The 15,209-nt window shown below is 46.5% G+C and overlaps 1 protein-coding gene across 1 annotated transcript in view; it reads right to left on the bottom strand.

Annotated features, from left to right (window-relative positions):
* The window catches only part of FAM124A (family with sequence similarity 124 member A), a 78,029-nt gene extending 76,014 nt beyond the window's left edge, over positions 1–2,015 (bottom strand). Inside the window, exon 1 of the mRNA XM_088469236.1 lies at positions 1,789–2,015. Coding sequence (XP_088325362.1) covers positions 1,789–1,844 — 56 coding nt within the window. The 5' untranslated portion in view covers positions 1,845–2,015. The remainder of the gene's footprint in view (positions 1–1,788) is intronic.
* Between the last annotated feature and the right edge of the window lie 13,194 nt (positions 2,016–15,209).

A 15,209-nucleotide genomic window follows, 5' to 3' on the forward strand; every position in this document is an offset into this window, starting at 1 on the left:
CATGCTGTAGCTTGGGGGATCTGTGAGCAAGATTGCAGGACCTGAACTGCACATGCGCATAACGGTCCTGCACATGCGCAGTTTTCCTATAATTGGAAAATGCATCCGTACATGATTCAGGTCCTAAGTCTGCAGCTGATTATTTTATTAATTTCTGAAATGATTTCCCTGATTTCGTCTTGTCTCTGTAACTAGTTATAAAATGTAAAAGTTAGACCAGAAAAAAAATGCTGGATACTTTTTATTTTTTAACCAAATTATTGACAAAAAAGTGAGAAGAGTCTTTTTGGAGCAAACTGCAATCATCTTAGCATCTAAGGTTATTTTTCAATAAGCAGTGATTTATTAATAAATAGCGCTTTGGCAATCAACTTATCTTCAGATGTTACATAACTTACAGTATATTATAGTGACCACTACACTAAGGGCCTGAGTCAGGGATGGACGGTAATGCGATCGCAGCTGCGATTTTGCATGGAACGCTGCTGCGTAAATATGCTAATCGTTCCAAAGCTTACCCCAGCATAGGGATACCCACTGCTGCCTTCTCATCTGCGTACGACATGCGTCTCTGCGGAAATATCGGTTGATGCACATCGACCAGCAATGCAGACCTTGCGGAAGCTCTGACCTGTCTCAATTCAGCGGCTCTCCTGACACCCAGAGATCTCTAATGTTGTGTATGTGTTCGCAATGGCTAATTTATGCACGCCCATGTAACGACGTTTAAACGGCCAGAGACACCTGCGTTTTCTAACCCCCCCCCCGTTACCTCCCCCAAACCCTGACTACTTGTCACTCACTATACGCATGGGTTCTCTGTGCGTGCGGAATCGCAAGGAGGTGTCAGCCCAAGCAGTCAATTCACCGTCTTGTGAAAAGTATATCCAACAATACAAAGATTATAATCTACAGTACATGCTCAGATGAATACGGTTCATTTGTACTTTGTATGAAAGTGTCCTATATTTTTGATTTGTTTCAATTCATATTAGTATGGTGGTAACTTTCTATATTCTGAAGATGTCACTGGTGTCTAGTCCATGTTTTGTTTGCAGACCAAAAGATTTACTCAGAAAATGATGAAGAAGATAAGAAGTAATTTGGTATACTTGTGCACAAGCTCTACTAAGTACTTTATCACTCAGCCCCTGGAATAGAGCACGCTGTAAAGATATCGACCTGTCTGAAATATATGTTCTTACGTATATTATTCCAGCGATGCTAAAGAAATGCAGAATGTGTATGCTCAATGACAATGGATTTAAAGAATTCCATAGAAAAATGTGCAAACCAAAGAAATTACCCCCCTCCTGCCCCCACAAAAAAAAAACCCTCATAAAGATATGATAAATGTGATTTTAACACTGAATACTCTTTTTTTAAATCATTAGGAGTTACCTGATTTTTAGATAGATATAAATAGACAGATGGATAATACACACACCTTAGGATGATTAGTAATAGTAGAAGGTCTACGGTACAGTTATACTACGAATTGTCAGTACAGTGTCGGCGTCATACATGTACAGTGTCAGCGTCATACATGTACTGCTTAGCTTATTCTTACATGGGAAAGTCACAGCCCTGTAGTCAGGGTTGTTAGCAGAAACTTTAATTCCACCATCAGTTACTTTTTGCGCTGCAGACCTAGTGCTCCTGCCCGGTTGCAGCACCCCTGACCTCAGCCCTGGCAACAGGCTCTGGGCTGAGGTGGGGGAGGGGGAGGTGACCAACAGACATAAGACCGGAGTATAGATGCCCGGGTCTCACAGTCACAGTACCTACCCCCCGGTCTCTGCTCCCGAGTCCTCGCAGTCATCCTCCCCAGCCTTCTTCTCCATGGCAGGGCTCAGGGACCCATAATACAGCCGCAGCCCGTGGTGTGCACGCTGTCCGCAGCTCAGCTATCCCAACAGTCACCGGACCGGTACCGGCAGAGCCTCTGGATGTCCCGGTGCTCTCCCACCTCTGCTGCCCCGGCTTTCTCCGCCTTCTCTGCTCAGTCTGCAGATGCCCCACTCCCTCCCTGCTACTCCTTCTTCTTCTCCTGCAGCCACCCCCAGCAGCAGCCCCGGGCCTTGGCTCCCCCTATCCTTTGTATCGGCCAGTAATGAACTCGCCCCTCTCCATCCCTCTGTCATCATCATCATCAGCAACCACCTAATCCCTAGCGGGGGAGGTTCAGAGCCAGCACCCGGGGCGGGGACCTCAATGGAGGTGTGCGACTACTGCTGGAAGTAACCCTGTCCCTGACAATTCATTATAACTACTACCTCCATTCAGCAGCATGAATGGGAAGATGTCATACAATACAACGCAGAGAGTAACTGGTTAACTTAATATGTATCACTAGCCCTTGTTTATTACTCATTGTATACATACACAGTACATGTGTATACCTGGCCACTACTAAGTGCATATGGCAGTGTTGTATATAATAACACTATGTAGAACCTAGGGATGCTGCAGTCAAATGCTGTAAGGTTAATTTATATAAATGAAGTACTAGCTGGGATACCTGGCATTGCCCTGGTTGAAGAATGGACCTTGAAGTTCATCTGCAGCGTTCATTATTTACATTGTCCTCGCCTATAACCCCATTCCATTGATCCTGAAAAGGATCCCAGTGTTTGCTAACATGCTATTAGCCCTAAAAAGGACCTCTAGGTCTCCTCATGTCTTGTCTCTCTTTTACTACTAGCAGCTGAGGAGCTGAGACCCAGGGATAAATTTACTAAGATCGGAGTTCTATTTAAGAAGTAATGTTGCCCATAGCCACCAATCAGATCCTACTTCTCATTTATCTAGCACCTTCTAGAAGATAATACCTGGAATCTGATTGGTTGCTATGGGCAACATCACTTCTTAAATAGAACTCCCATCTTATGTAGATATATACTCCCATCACTTGTAGATATACAAACGGCAGCATGATCACGACATTGCAATCGTGCTCTCGTTTGTATAGCTAGTAATGTGCCTAGACTGAACGTTCACTAGTTCAGTCCCGGAACATCCCTCATCCCCGCACATGCTGAACCTGACAAGATCGTCAGGTTGACCAGCATGTACGGGCGATGTCGGATGTCAGAAGCGACCAGCGGGCACGCGCATCGCTGGTCACTTCCGACCAAAACATGCACAATGCATGCGCGATTTGCAAGCGATTGCACGATAATGTCGTTATCGTGCAATCGCTTGGCTAAATCGCTAAGTGTATTAGTAAATTTACCCCCCAGACTGGATAGTTTTTTTTTAGTGTATTGGCTACTCTGAAATGTAGGGGTATATTTATCAAAGTTTGATTTTACATTCGATTCGATGTTCGATTTAGCTCACCTCAAATTGAATCAAATCGAATGTACAAATCTGTCAAAATCCCACATTTACTAAAATTCGATTTTAGAAGGCTTTTCTAAATCGAATTCGATTTGGTTCGATTTTGAACAGTGATTTGATGTTCGATTTGCATACCCATGTGCAAATCGAACACCAAATCCCACTCAAAGTCGAACCTCAAATCCCCAAAGTAATAGATCTTCTTCATGCTTTCGTTTTCAGCATGAGCCTGCCTAATTGACACAGATGCATGCACAGGAATGGGTATGAAGTCCCCGCCGGTTCATATCTCAACACTGGCAGCCCGAAGAAGATGCCGACAGGGCAGGCAAGTACCCTATGCCTACCCCTCTCCCCCCCCTCCCTAACCCTCCCTTAGTGGTGCCTAACCCTAACCTCCCCCAGGGTGCCATCCCTAACCCCCCTTTACCAGAACCCAAAACCTAACCCTCCCCCAGTGGTGCCTAACCCTACCCCCTAGGGATGCCTAACCCTAACCTCCCCCCCAAAACCTAACCCTGCTATTCTCCCAAAACCTAACCCTTTTCCCCCCTGCGGCTAATACTAAGGGTACCCCGGACTTTCCTCGTTCAGCTGGCGTCCTTCAGCGTTCCGGCATCAGGATTAAGATAGGAGCCTGTATTTCAACGACTATCTTAAGTCCCTTGTCGGGATTCGGATATCGGTATTAAGTCGGTACTGAGTCTCATAACTACATCCACATGCACAGATCAGTGAGATTCATGCATGCATATGTATTTAACTAACTTGGAAAGAGTTAAATAAAAAAAGCACAACCAGCCCCAGACTTTTCAGAGCCGGTACTGGTTGTGAAAATGCAGGGGACAAAAGACGTAGGGGTCCCCTGTATTTAGTACAACCAGCACTTGGCTAAGCAAGATGGTCCTGGTTTTAGAAATACAGGACCGGACTCTTTCTAGTAGGGTTGTAATGCCTTGTTTTGTCTTTATTTTAACATTTCTTTATAGGTGAACTAGAGGTACCAGCGGGCCCTTAATGCCCTCATTCTGGAACTTGTGGTTCTCCAAGTACCAGCATGCGGGGGAGGCTTGCAGGGACCTATAGTTCTACTGTAAAAGACAATGGGCCGGATTCAGACCCGGACGCTAAGCTGAGATCGCTCGTATCCAAAAGGGGCCGGGTATGCAAATGCCGCGATCGCTCTGTCTGGCGTAAGGACGCCCTCTATGTCTTAGAGAGCGACGGCAGTGAGTGCACGCCGGAGTATAAAGACGCCCACCTTTCTTTCTTAACACACGTCATCTCCAGGAAGTGTGTGATTAAACGGTAACGTTGAGAACCATCGGAACAGCACACAGCGCTTGAGGAAGACCCTACCCCACCGCAAGCACTGCGATTACTGCAGGCTGAAATTCAACCAATTGACGTGTACAATGATGCTTCCATGCTAATTATGCACACATAAAATTCAGTTTTGACGACCAGACACACCTATGTTCGCATCACCACTCCCCATTCACAAGCACCTTCCCCTGTTACCACCCACAAACGGCACATTCTGTCACTCAAAGTAGGGTCCAGTCTGTGTACTAAGAGCGCACGATTCCCGGACGCAGTGGCTGGTTCGTGCATGCGTATTTTGACGCATACACATGCGCACACGGGCGACAATCGCCCATAGCGTGCGTCCGCGGCTTAGCGTCCGGGTCTGAATTGGGCCCAATGTTTTTACATCTATTTTTACACTACACTTTACACTATCAACCCGGCACCCACCTCCAGGGTTGCCGGGCATAGCCACGGGCTATCAGGCCATGCCTGGGGTGCCCTGGAGATGGGGATCCTTTTATTGGGGGGGTCCCCACCTCCCTAGGGATCCTCGGCCTGAGCTGATTAGCGGTCAGGCGTAATGCCTTGGCCGGGGGAGTTCTCGTGGCTGTGGCATTACACCCCTGCAAGAAAGAGTCCAGTGCTGGTTATGGTAAATACAGGGGATCCCTACTCATTCGATTTTGTGTTCGATTTCAAATCGAATATTAGTAAATAAGGGATTTGTGTGTTGGTCTATGTAAAAGTACCAATGTTTTTCTGATGTTTGATTTTGTGTGGGATTTGAATGAAATTTGGTTTTATGTTCAATTTGACATTCGATTTTGCCTTTAGTAAATCTCCAAATGCAACATTGTATGAAATCAAATGAAAATTGAATGTCAAATCACACTAATTTCAAAATCGAACATTAGTAAATATACCCCTTAGTCTTTGGATGTGCTTTAACAGTGAATGGTCCTGAAAAAGACCACACTTTTGAAGGCTGAGATGTGAAAAGAACTAAACTTAGTGCTTTAACAAGGAACACAGAAGTCATTGACACCTGGATTACAATGCAATTTAGAAGTAGACAGGCATCTCTGACTGTTTGGAATAGGGTATATCAGGAGCAGAGTGATTTATAGGACATAAATCAGTGTAGCTTCCCAGATCACTGTGGTTTCAGAAATCAGTGCAGAACAGAAATCTCTGCAGACCAACATTGGAGACCATGGCATATGAAAATGTGCTTCGAGGTATTTAGTAACTGTCAGTGCAGGTGCAGTTTGACAGTTGATCCTCCGACTCACTGCTCTTCCGTTGCAGCTCTGCCTGCCCCCCACTGGTACATATCATCCTGTGCCTTCAGATCAGTACAGTTTTCAGTAGATCACTGACTGAAATAGTATTGCTTGTAGTGTATGTACCCTGCACCAGCAGCTGAACTCACCGGCAAGGGAAGGCTACTCAAGGAGGTGTTCTGGTAACAATGCGCCTAGGCCGGGAATTGGCAGAGCCGGATTAAGGCTCCGGGGGGCCCGGGGCACTTAAGACAAGGGGGGCCCTATGAACTAAAATACATATATATATATATTTATCGACCGGTTATTGACTAGTGTGTATGTCAAAACCACTGATAAAAATATGTTGTTAAGGGCCAATAGTCATCGTCCAGTGTCTTTGAAGAATGGCATACCCAGGTTACGAATGATTAGAGCTGCCAGAATAACTAGTGACGTCTCAGGGGTGGAAGCAGCTCTGGACAAAGTGGTCACAAAATTTTGGCAAAGAGGCTATGATCCTCGTTTATTAGCCATGCACAAGAAAGAAGTGATGAGAATCCCCAGAAATACTCTTCTTAAACCCAAGATAATGAATCAAAATGCTTGTATACCGTTTGTTAACAAATACAACACCTCAAGCCCTGTTGTACCTAGGGCCACTCGAGCACTATGGCCCATTATCTCTACGGATAAAAATTTACCTTGTTTTAAACGCAAGAGACGTCTCACTTGTTACACTAGAGGGAGAAATACTAAAGAAACAGTTGTTCGCACCGATATCACAGGCTTTGATCTCCCTAATCCTATCTCTAGACCAGTGGTTCTCAAACTCGGTCCTCAGGACCCCACACAGTTCACATTTTGTAGGTCTCCTAGCAGGTGCACAGGTGTAGTCATTACTCACTGACACATTTTAAAAGATCCCCAAGTGAAGCTAATTATTTCACTTGTGATTCTGAGAAGACCTGGAAAACATGCACTGTGTGGGGTCCTGAGGACCGAGTTTGAGAACCTGTGCTCTAGACCATCAAATTTCTTGGGTAGATTACTAGGTAGCTACAAGTGTCTTGGCTGTACTATATGTAACAACATGGTAGTAGGCCACACGTTCAAACATCCCCACAAGGATAGGAACTACAACATTAACCATAGTCTATGTATATAGTATATTTGATTACATGCCCCTGTGGATTAGCCTATGTAGGCAAATTTATAAGTACAGCAAGGGAGAGAATGGCTCTACATAGATCTGCCATTAAGTCTGCGTTATCTGGAAAACGTTCAGAGCAACCAGTGGCGAGGCATTTTGCTGAGAAGAATCACAAAATTAGTGACCTTAAACATCAACTCATCGACCATTTACCTAGGAATATTAAAGGTGGCGACCGTGCCGGCAGGCTACTACAGGTTAGAAGCTCGATGGATATTCAATCTCAATACCATTAACCCTAAGGGACTCGGGGCTCTATTTACTACAATCCGCATTTGTAATGCAGATTGTAGTGTGATATTACTGACTGAATTCACATTGCGAATTCAGGCAATATCACAGGGATTTACTACAAATCCCTTGCAAGGACAGAGCTTGCGAGAAAGCTCTGTCCCTGCGAATCCCATCCGCACACTAGTCACAGTATTTTCACAAAAAAATACTGTGACTAGTACACCGCGCATGCGCTGACCGGCCACCACTGCCACCCCCCCTGCGCTAAGCCCCGCCACCGTTGTTAAGCCCCGCCCCCCGCGATCGCGGGCACCCCCTACCCCCGCAACCCCCCCTCCCCTACCCCTCTCTCTTAATTAGACTTATTTGCATGATCTGGGCTCCGTTGATGTCTTCCATGTCCTCCGGTCAGGTGATATCCCATACTGCACTGGGACCCGATCACCTGATGAACGGGCCGCAGTGCAGCATGGGAGACCAGCTGACTGGAGGGGGGACATCACTGGAGCCCTGACCACCGGTCCCTGGAGTCAGGTAAGTAAAATTTTTTTTTTACTTTTTTTTACAGTGTATCAACGTGTGGTCTATTTAGACCACACAGCTGATCACTGGGGCCGGCCCTGGGCTCAGCTCTCCCCGTTAGAGCAGAGCAGGAGTCCGGTAACCGGGGGAGACCCTGGATAACGCCACCTCCAGGTGGCGTTATTATCACAGGGCTTTCTCCGGTATTTTTTCACAATTTATTTTTAGTAACTTTGGTCGGATCACATTTCCCATTACAATTATGGGAAATGTGATCTGCTTACTAAAAATAAGTGATACTTAGGGCTTGGAGTAGAATTTTACAAATTCTACTCCAATTGCCCTGTAGTAACTTTAGGTGAAACTAAAATAATGTGAAAAGGGTGTGAAAACACCCTTTTTCACTTTATTTTAGTAAAAATAATGTTAATAAATAGAGCACTCAATGAGAAGATTCAATGGAGTATTTTTAAATTAAGTTTTTTCCAAGGGACCTATTGAAGGGACTTATTTTATCTTCCATTTCATATATTTTTTTTCTTTTTAATACTTTTTGTCATAGGTTCATGACATTTTTGATTAGTCATATATTCAGTACAAGTCATACATTTTTTTCTTACACATGTCACGATTTCATATACACATATTCTCACTTCACTTCTCTTACACAGTCATTCTTCATTTATCACTTTTATTGTCCTTGCCTGCACTTTTTTCTTTCTCAGGTTTACTACACTTTATTCACTTTTACATTCTCACTTTTTTTCACCATCACTATCTACATTTCCATTCATTGTCATACGTCACATCACCATTTCACTTTTTTATACATTGCCCTACAGTCAGCCATTTGTCCCTTTTTTAAGGAGGATGAGTTCTACCACATGATTTCATTCTCCCCCATTTTTTACATTTTATATTTTTGTCATATTTTCTCCATTTCATCAGCCAGCCTCTTCCTTTAGCTGCCGCTTCATTGGAGTGACAACTTGTTTCACTGTATAGCAGGGGTGTATCTAGGGATCTGAGCACCCCTGGCAAGGTAATGGACTGGCACCCACCTATCCCCATAATTTCAGGAAGTGCTCCCAGTAGTAGTCCCCTCTATGCAGTGCCCGCAGTAGTAATCCCCTCTATGCAGTGCCCCCAGAAGTAGTCCCCTCTATGCAGTGCCCCCAGTAGTAGCCCCCCTATACAGTGCCCCCAGTAGCGGCCATCCCCCCCATAATGTACCCCCAGTAGTGGACCCCTTATACAGTGCCTCTTAGTAGCCACACTCCCCCCCTGTGCTGTGCCAGAAAAAAACACACAGAAAAAAAAAAGCAACTTACCTGATCTCCGCTCCTGCCGACGACCGCTGCTGTCCACTCCCCCGGGCCCGCTCACGCTCTGCACTATGGGATGGGAGAGACATCATGACGTCTTTCCCATCACCCGCTGCGGGGGGAGCCAGAAGGCGGAGCTCATGAGTGAGCTCCAGCCGGCTCCCTCCGTGGACGCAGCAGCCAATGAGAGTCTGGCAGCTGTGTGTGTTTGTTACTGTTTAGGGCAGACGGCTCTCACTGTGGTCTGCCCTACACTTGTGGGGCCCGATGGACTAGCAGGACTAGTTCAAGCCCCTAAGGTAGTCCACCCATTGGCTGCTGGTGGCACTGACGTACGGCGCCCCCCTTTGGCCAGCACCCCTGGCGAGTGCCATCCTGGCCAATGGGTAGATACGCCCCTGCTGTATAGGTACAATTATAATATGACTCTTGGTAGTTTATACTTCCATATGTTTTCCTTTCTCTATGGTTCTCTACTTTGTCACTCTGTCCTCTATTAGAGACACATAGGGCAATAGTTTTCTATTACATGATCCCCAGGCTGTTGGTCTGAAACATATTGTTATTATAGATATTATTTCCCTTTAGTGTTTCCCATGTCTGCTCCATGTCACATGGGGGAGATAATGTTTTCATTTCTGCACACCTTTTTGTCCTCCAGGTCTTCCGTACTGAGTCCGTGTTGCTAGGGCAATGGAACAGAGACGGCGCCTTGACGTCACTTTCGGTGTCCACAGGGGTATTCGGGGCTTCCGGATTCCTGTTGCGGCTCCCTCAGGGTGGACCTACACTTGGCATATAAGGTTAGTCTTTTCACTATATAGGTTACTTACCTTGACAAAGGGACGTTGTGGTCCCAAAACGTTGGTGCCTCATGATGTTTTGTTGAAAAACGCTTCTTTTGAATAATTACTGAAGTCTCCGAGTGCCGCTGTTTTTGTTGCTATTTGTGGAATTTATTGCGGAGGGCACTGGAGCTGTTGAAAATTCAAGGAGAGAGTGCCGGTCCGTATATATGGATGTAGTCAGCATCCCGGCATGCAGAGTGCTGACGGACAAAATCCAGACCGCTGGCATCCCGAAGGTATGTATTGGGGGTTTGGGGGAGGGTTAGGTTGTGGGGTTAGAGTTAGCCAATATGAGGGTTAGGGTTAGACACTAGAGGCGAGGGTTAGGGTAGGGATGTGCACCGACCCCCCGTGTTTTGGTTTTGGATCTGTATCTCCTTCAAGGTTTTTTATCTGGATTTGGTTTTTAACCACCCTTGTGTGTCACCATCATCATCCGATTCCTCACCCGCATCAGTGTGTACATCATCTTCTCACAATATTAATTCGTCCCTGCTGGAATCCATGGCTACAGCCTCTGGTGCCTCTGTAATTTTTAGATGTAATTGGTGGTAAAGATCTTCATGGTGAAATTTGTAGTTCATTTTGATGAACATCATCTTTTCCACATATTGAGGAAGAAGCCTCCTACACCAGTCCCTGACAAGTTTCCCGGCTGTGCTGAAAACTCTTTCTGAGTACACACTGGAGGGTGGGCAGCTCAAGTAAAGCAAAGACAGTTTGTGCAAGGGCCTCCAAATTGTCATTTTTTCCTGCCAGTAGTGAAACGGACTGTCTGACATGCCTATTTGGACGCTATAATTAAAATAGACCTCAACCATTCTTTGAATGGTGACCGTATCAGATGGAGTCATGGTAGAGGTCTCATTAATTGTAGGCAATTCTTTTAGACCCAACCAGATGTCAAAACTTGGGTGGGTTGACTCATTTTCATCACCAGTGGGTCTTTTTTTGGGAAAGTTTAGTTTTTTTCCTGGCAGCCGCACTTGCTGGAGAAACTGAAGGAGGAGCCATCGCTGCATTACGTGCTGCTTGAACTGACAATTTGGGGCACACACGTCAATTTGTACTAATTTTAAATATTACACTGCGACATCAATGACCTACAGTTTCACAATATTTTTATGAATAAGAAAAGAATAACACACTGTGCTACCACTTACAGTGTCACAGTATTTTTATGAATAAGAAGAAAAGAATAGCACACTTAGCTAACACTTACAGTGTCACAATATTTTTTATGAACAAGAAAAGAATAACATACTTCGCTACCACTTACAGTGTTATAATATTTTTTATGAGTAAAACACTGTGCTAAAACTTAGTGTCACAATATTTTTTATGAATAAGAAAAGAACAACACAATCCGTTGCTCCGGGTCTCGCACCAAAGGGGGCGAGCTGTCGATGTTGAGTGACAGCTCGTCCCGTTTGGTGGGCAGGCCGGGGGTGGCTGCCCAAACGGAGGCGTTCCCGAGGGAACGCTTGCCATTTGGGGGCGGCCCCACTGACATCACGAGTGATGTCAGTGGAGAGCTTCCGGCTCTGTTAGAGCCGAAAGCTCTCTGGGGCATGCGGCCACGAGACCCTACCACAAGGTTCTCGTCGCAAGCCCGATGGTCGCAATGGTCTTGACCATCGCGATCATCATCCTGGCCGCTTGCAATAGCTGGGGGTGGTCACCCACAGCTATGCGAGCGGACAGGAGGCTGCTCCAAAAAAAAAAACCGCCCTGATTCAGAGCGAACGCTCTTTCAGAGCGTCCGGCTCTGAATCAGGGCCACAGTGTCACAATATTTTTTTATGAATAAGGAGAATAACACACTGAGCTGCCATTTACAGTGTCACAATATTTTTTATGAATAAGAAGAAAGGAATAACACACTTCGCTACCACCCCCTGGATTGACAGAGCGCCCCTGGATGACAGCACCACTTTATGTAGGCAGCCCCAGCCCCTTTATGGACAACACAGCAGCACCCCTATATGTACTGCAGCCCCAGCCTGATGGTACTGAAGCCCAAGCCCCTTGATGGACAGGACAACAAAGCAGCATCCCTTTCTGTAGTGGAGAGGAGCACTCCTGGATTAACAGCACCCTTTTATGTACTGCAGCCCTAGCCCCTTTATGGACAACACAGCAGCACCCCCTTATGTACTGCAGTGCCCCTTTATGTACTGCAGCACCAGCCCTGTACTGCAGTCCCAACCCCTTTATTGACAACACAGCAGCACCCCCTTATGTACTGCAGTGCCCCTTTATGTACTGCAGCACCAGCCCTGTACTGCAGTCCCAACCCCTTTATGGACAACACAGCAGCACCCCTTTATGTACTGCAGTCCCAACCCCTTTATGGACAACACAGCAGCAGCCCTTTATGTACTGCAGCCCCAGCCCCTCGATGGTACTGCAGCCCCAGCCACTTGATTGACAGGACAATAGTGACAGCAGCCCCAGCCTGACCACACTGCACCCTTGAGAAGTTGAGAACACGTGCACAGACAGAGCAGTACAGAGCACGTCTGTTCTGTACACTCTCCACAGCCAGCGTGAAAATGGCGCCGATCACCAGGACCTTTATAGAATTCAAAACCCGCAAGAATCCGACAGCGGGATGATGACGTTTTGCCTCATTTTGGATAGAGTTAGGCCGGAAAACCTGAGCGGACTCGGATCCTACTCGAATCCCCTATGTTCGGGTGGGTCGGAACCACTCATCTCTAGTTTAGGGTGCGGGGAGGGGGAGGTTAGGTTTAGGCACTGGGGAGGGAGTGTTAGGTTTATGGTGCGGGGAGGGGGAGGTTAGTTTTAGTCACTAGGGGGGGAGTTTAGGGTTAGGCACCGGGGAGGGAGGGTTAGGAGTAAGGGTTAGACTTACCTTATTCCTTATGGGTGTTGGAATTCTGACTGTCGGGATGCCGCTGTCGGTATTCTGACAAGCAGCATCCCGACCAGCGGGATCTCATACCCAACCCATATATACATATATATGCAATTGTCTACAGGACCAGGCCTTCGTTTTGCATTTATTTATTTTAGTGTAGGAGAGGAGTCTGTGCTGACAAGTGGATGCAAGGAGGCACAGGAACCAATGCCTGGGGACCAGTCACTCTGCCCTATGCTTAACGCCATGTGTCAGGGCACTTCAGAGGTACCAGGGGGCACCCGCTCCAAGCCTCTGCCCTGAGTGTGTGGAGATCCCCACTCAGCCACCACCTGTGTTGTCCCTGTGCCCTCAGCCTGGGGACAAACTCAGAAAGCACGCTCTTCTGGAGCGAAGGTCCGGCTCATACGTTGTCATATTGGTCATCCTGCCCACCACAGCACTTTGCACACAGACACTTAGATATAGTAACGGGATGCGCTGGGGACAGGGGCTATGGGGGACGAGCAGTGGACACATGGAAGTCTCAGTACAGTTTAATTTTCCTCCTTAATCCGGCAATGGCTGTGTTAGCCTTGCTTGGGGAATGAAGGGAATGTCGCAACAAGGCAGCAGAGGGGATGGAGTAGGAGTCGGTCAGGGAGGAGATGGGAAGGAGAGGGGGGGCCAGGAAGTAGGTGTGAAGGGGCTGCGGTGGGAGATCAGGAACAGACCTAGTCAGCGAGAGGAGATGCCGGTGATCATAGAAGAAAAGAGGCAGATACGGATCTCCGCAGGGGCCAGCTACCAGAAGCACTGCAAGTGAAATCGATTTAAAACAGAAAATTGACAGGTGTCTTTGATCAGTGCCCCCTTCCCTGCAGTGCTTTGTGCCATGGCACATGTCTCACCACCCTACTTACGACCCTACTCCATGCCCCTGACAAACTTCAAACATAGCCAAAAACGTAATCCTTGTCAAACTACACCACCATGCCAAATGTGGTGGAGCTGGCCGTGCATAAAGGATAGACACACACATACTGTACTTTCTCGCTTATTATATAGATTATTATTTTTTGTATAACAGAACAAACAAAATATTGTTTAAATATTTTTTGGGGTGATTTTAAGAAAGAATACAACAGCAGTAAAAAGAGTTTTTATCTGTTATCATTATGTTATAATTGTTGTTTTAAACAGGTTTATCACAGCAAACGTGGCAAAATGGAGCCTTTTTTTGACAGGGTGCAGGGCAAATATATTACCCGAATGGTGTGGAATCTGAATTACTCCCAATTATGTAACTAAGGGCCTGATTCACCAAGGAACGCACGAATGCGGACGCACGCAATCGGCCATTGGTTTTGCTCTGTGCATGCATACGCATCGCCGTGCGCGTGCACAAACTGGCAAGTGCGATGGAGTATGCGTGCACAGAGAGTCCACAGCCCCAGGGACAAGTGATTGACAGAAAGTGGAGTTTGTGGGTGGTGGCGGGGGAGTGGTCGGGCAAACGCAGTCGTGCCTGTGCGTTTGGTCGGCATTTCAGTGGCGTACATAATTACGCCCTTGCGGCGCCGGACACAGCCTGAGGTCTAGTTGCACACAGAAAGTCTCGCTATGTCTGCGGGAGGGTCAGGTCAACCACTATTGTGCATATGGGTCCGATGGGTCTCGATGTTACCGATGTTTCCGCTGTCTTGCCAGGTATAGAGGACATAAGTAAAGGGAAGTGGGTGGTTATATGTAGATCTGGGCGTCTGCTTATTCTGCTGTGATTGCCATGCGTATGCATTCATTAGCATATCCTCGCAGTGGCCGGGGTGCGTGCTTCTGCATCCATGCGTTCCTTGCTGAATCAGGCCCTAAGTGGCCTGATTATTATTTATGAAATTTGCTGTCTTAACTTTAGGGGGCTGCTGACACCTGAAGGCGAAATAAATAAGGGATATTCCTTATATATAATTTGCTTAGTCCCTTTGTCCGAAACCCTCTTTGAATTTGAATATTGATTCTTTTGCGACGGATTTCAAACAGCAAAAAATTACAGACTTTGGAGTAAAACTTTATGAAAAACACACAAAAAAACAACATAATAAAAGCTTTGGTATAGCTAACCTTAAAATATCAAGAAAACTACCAGAACACAGAGCCGGCACAGTGACCCGGGGGAAGCGGTATAGGGGTGACCACCATCGGCTGCTGTTCTCATGCACTACTGGTGGTCTGTGCTCTCACATGGACCTGGCACCCTAGCCATGTGTGGACGCTGTTTACACTCTGCCC

This window comes from Taudactylus pleione, unplaced genomic scaffold (genome assembly GCF_031769625.1).
Source record: "Taudactylus pleione unplaced genomic scaffold, aTauple2 ptg000089l, whole genome shotgun sequence".
Lineage (NCBI taxonomy): Eukaryota > Metazoa > Chordata > Amphibia > Anura > Myobatrachidae > Taudactylus > Taudactylus pleione.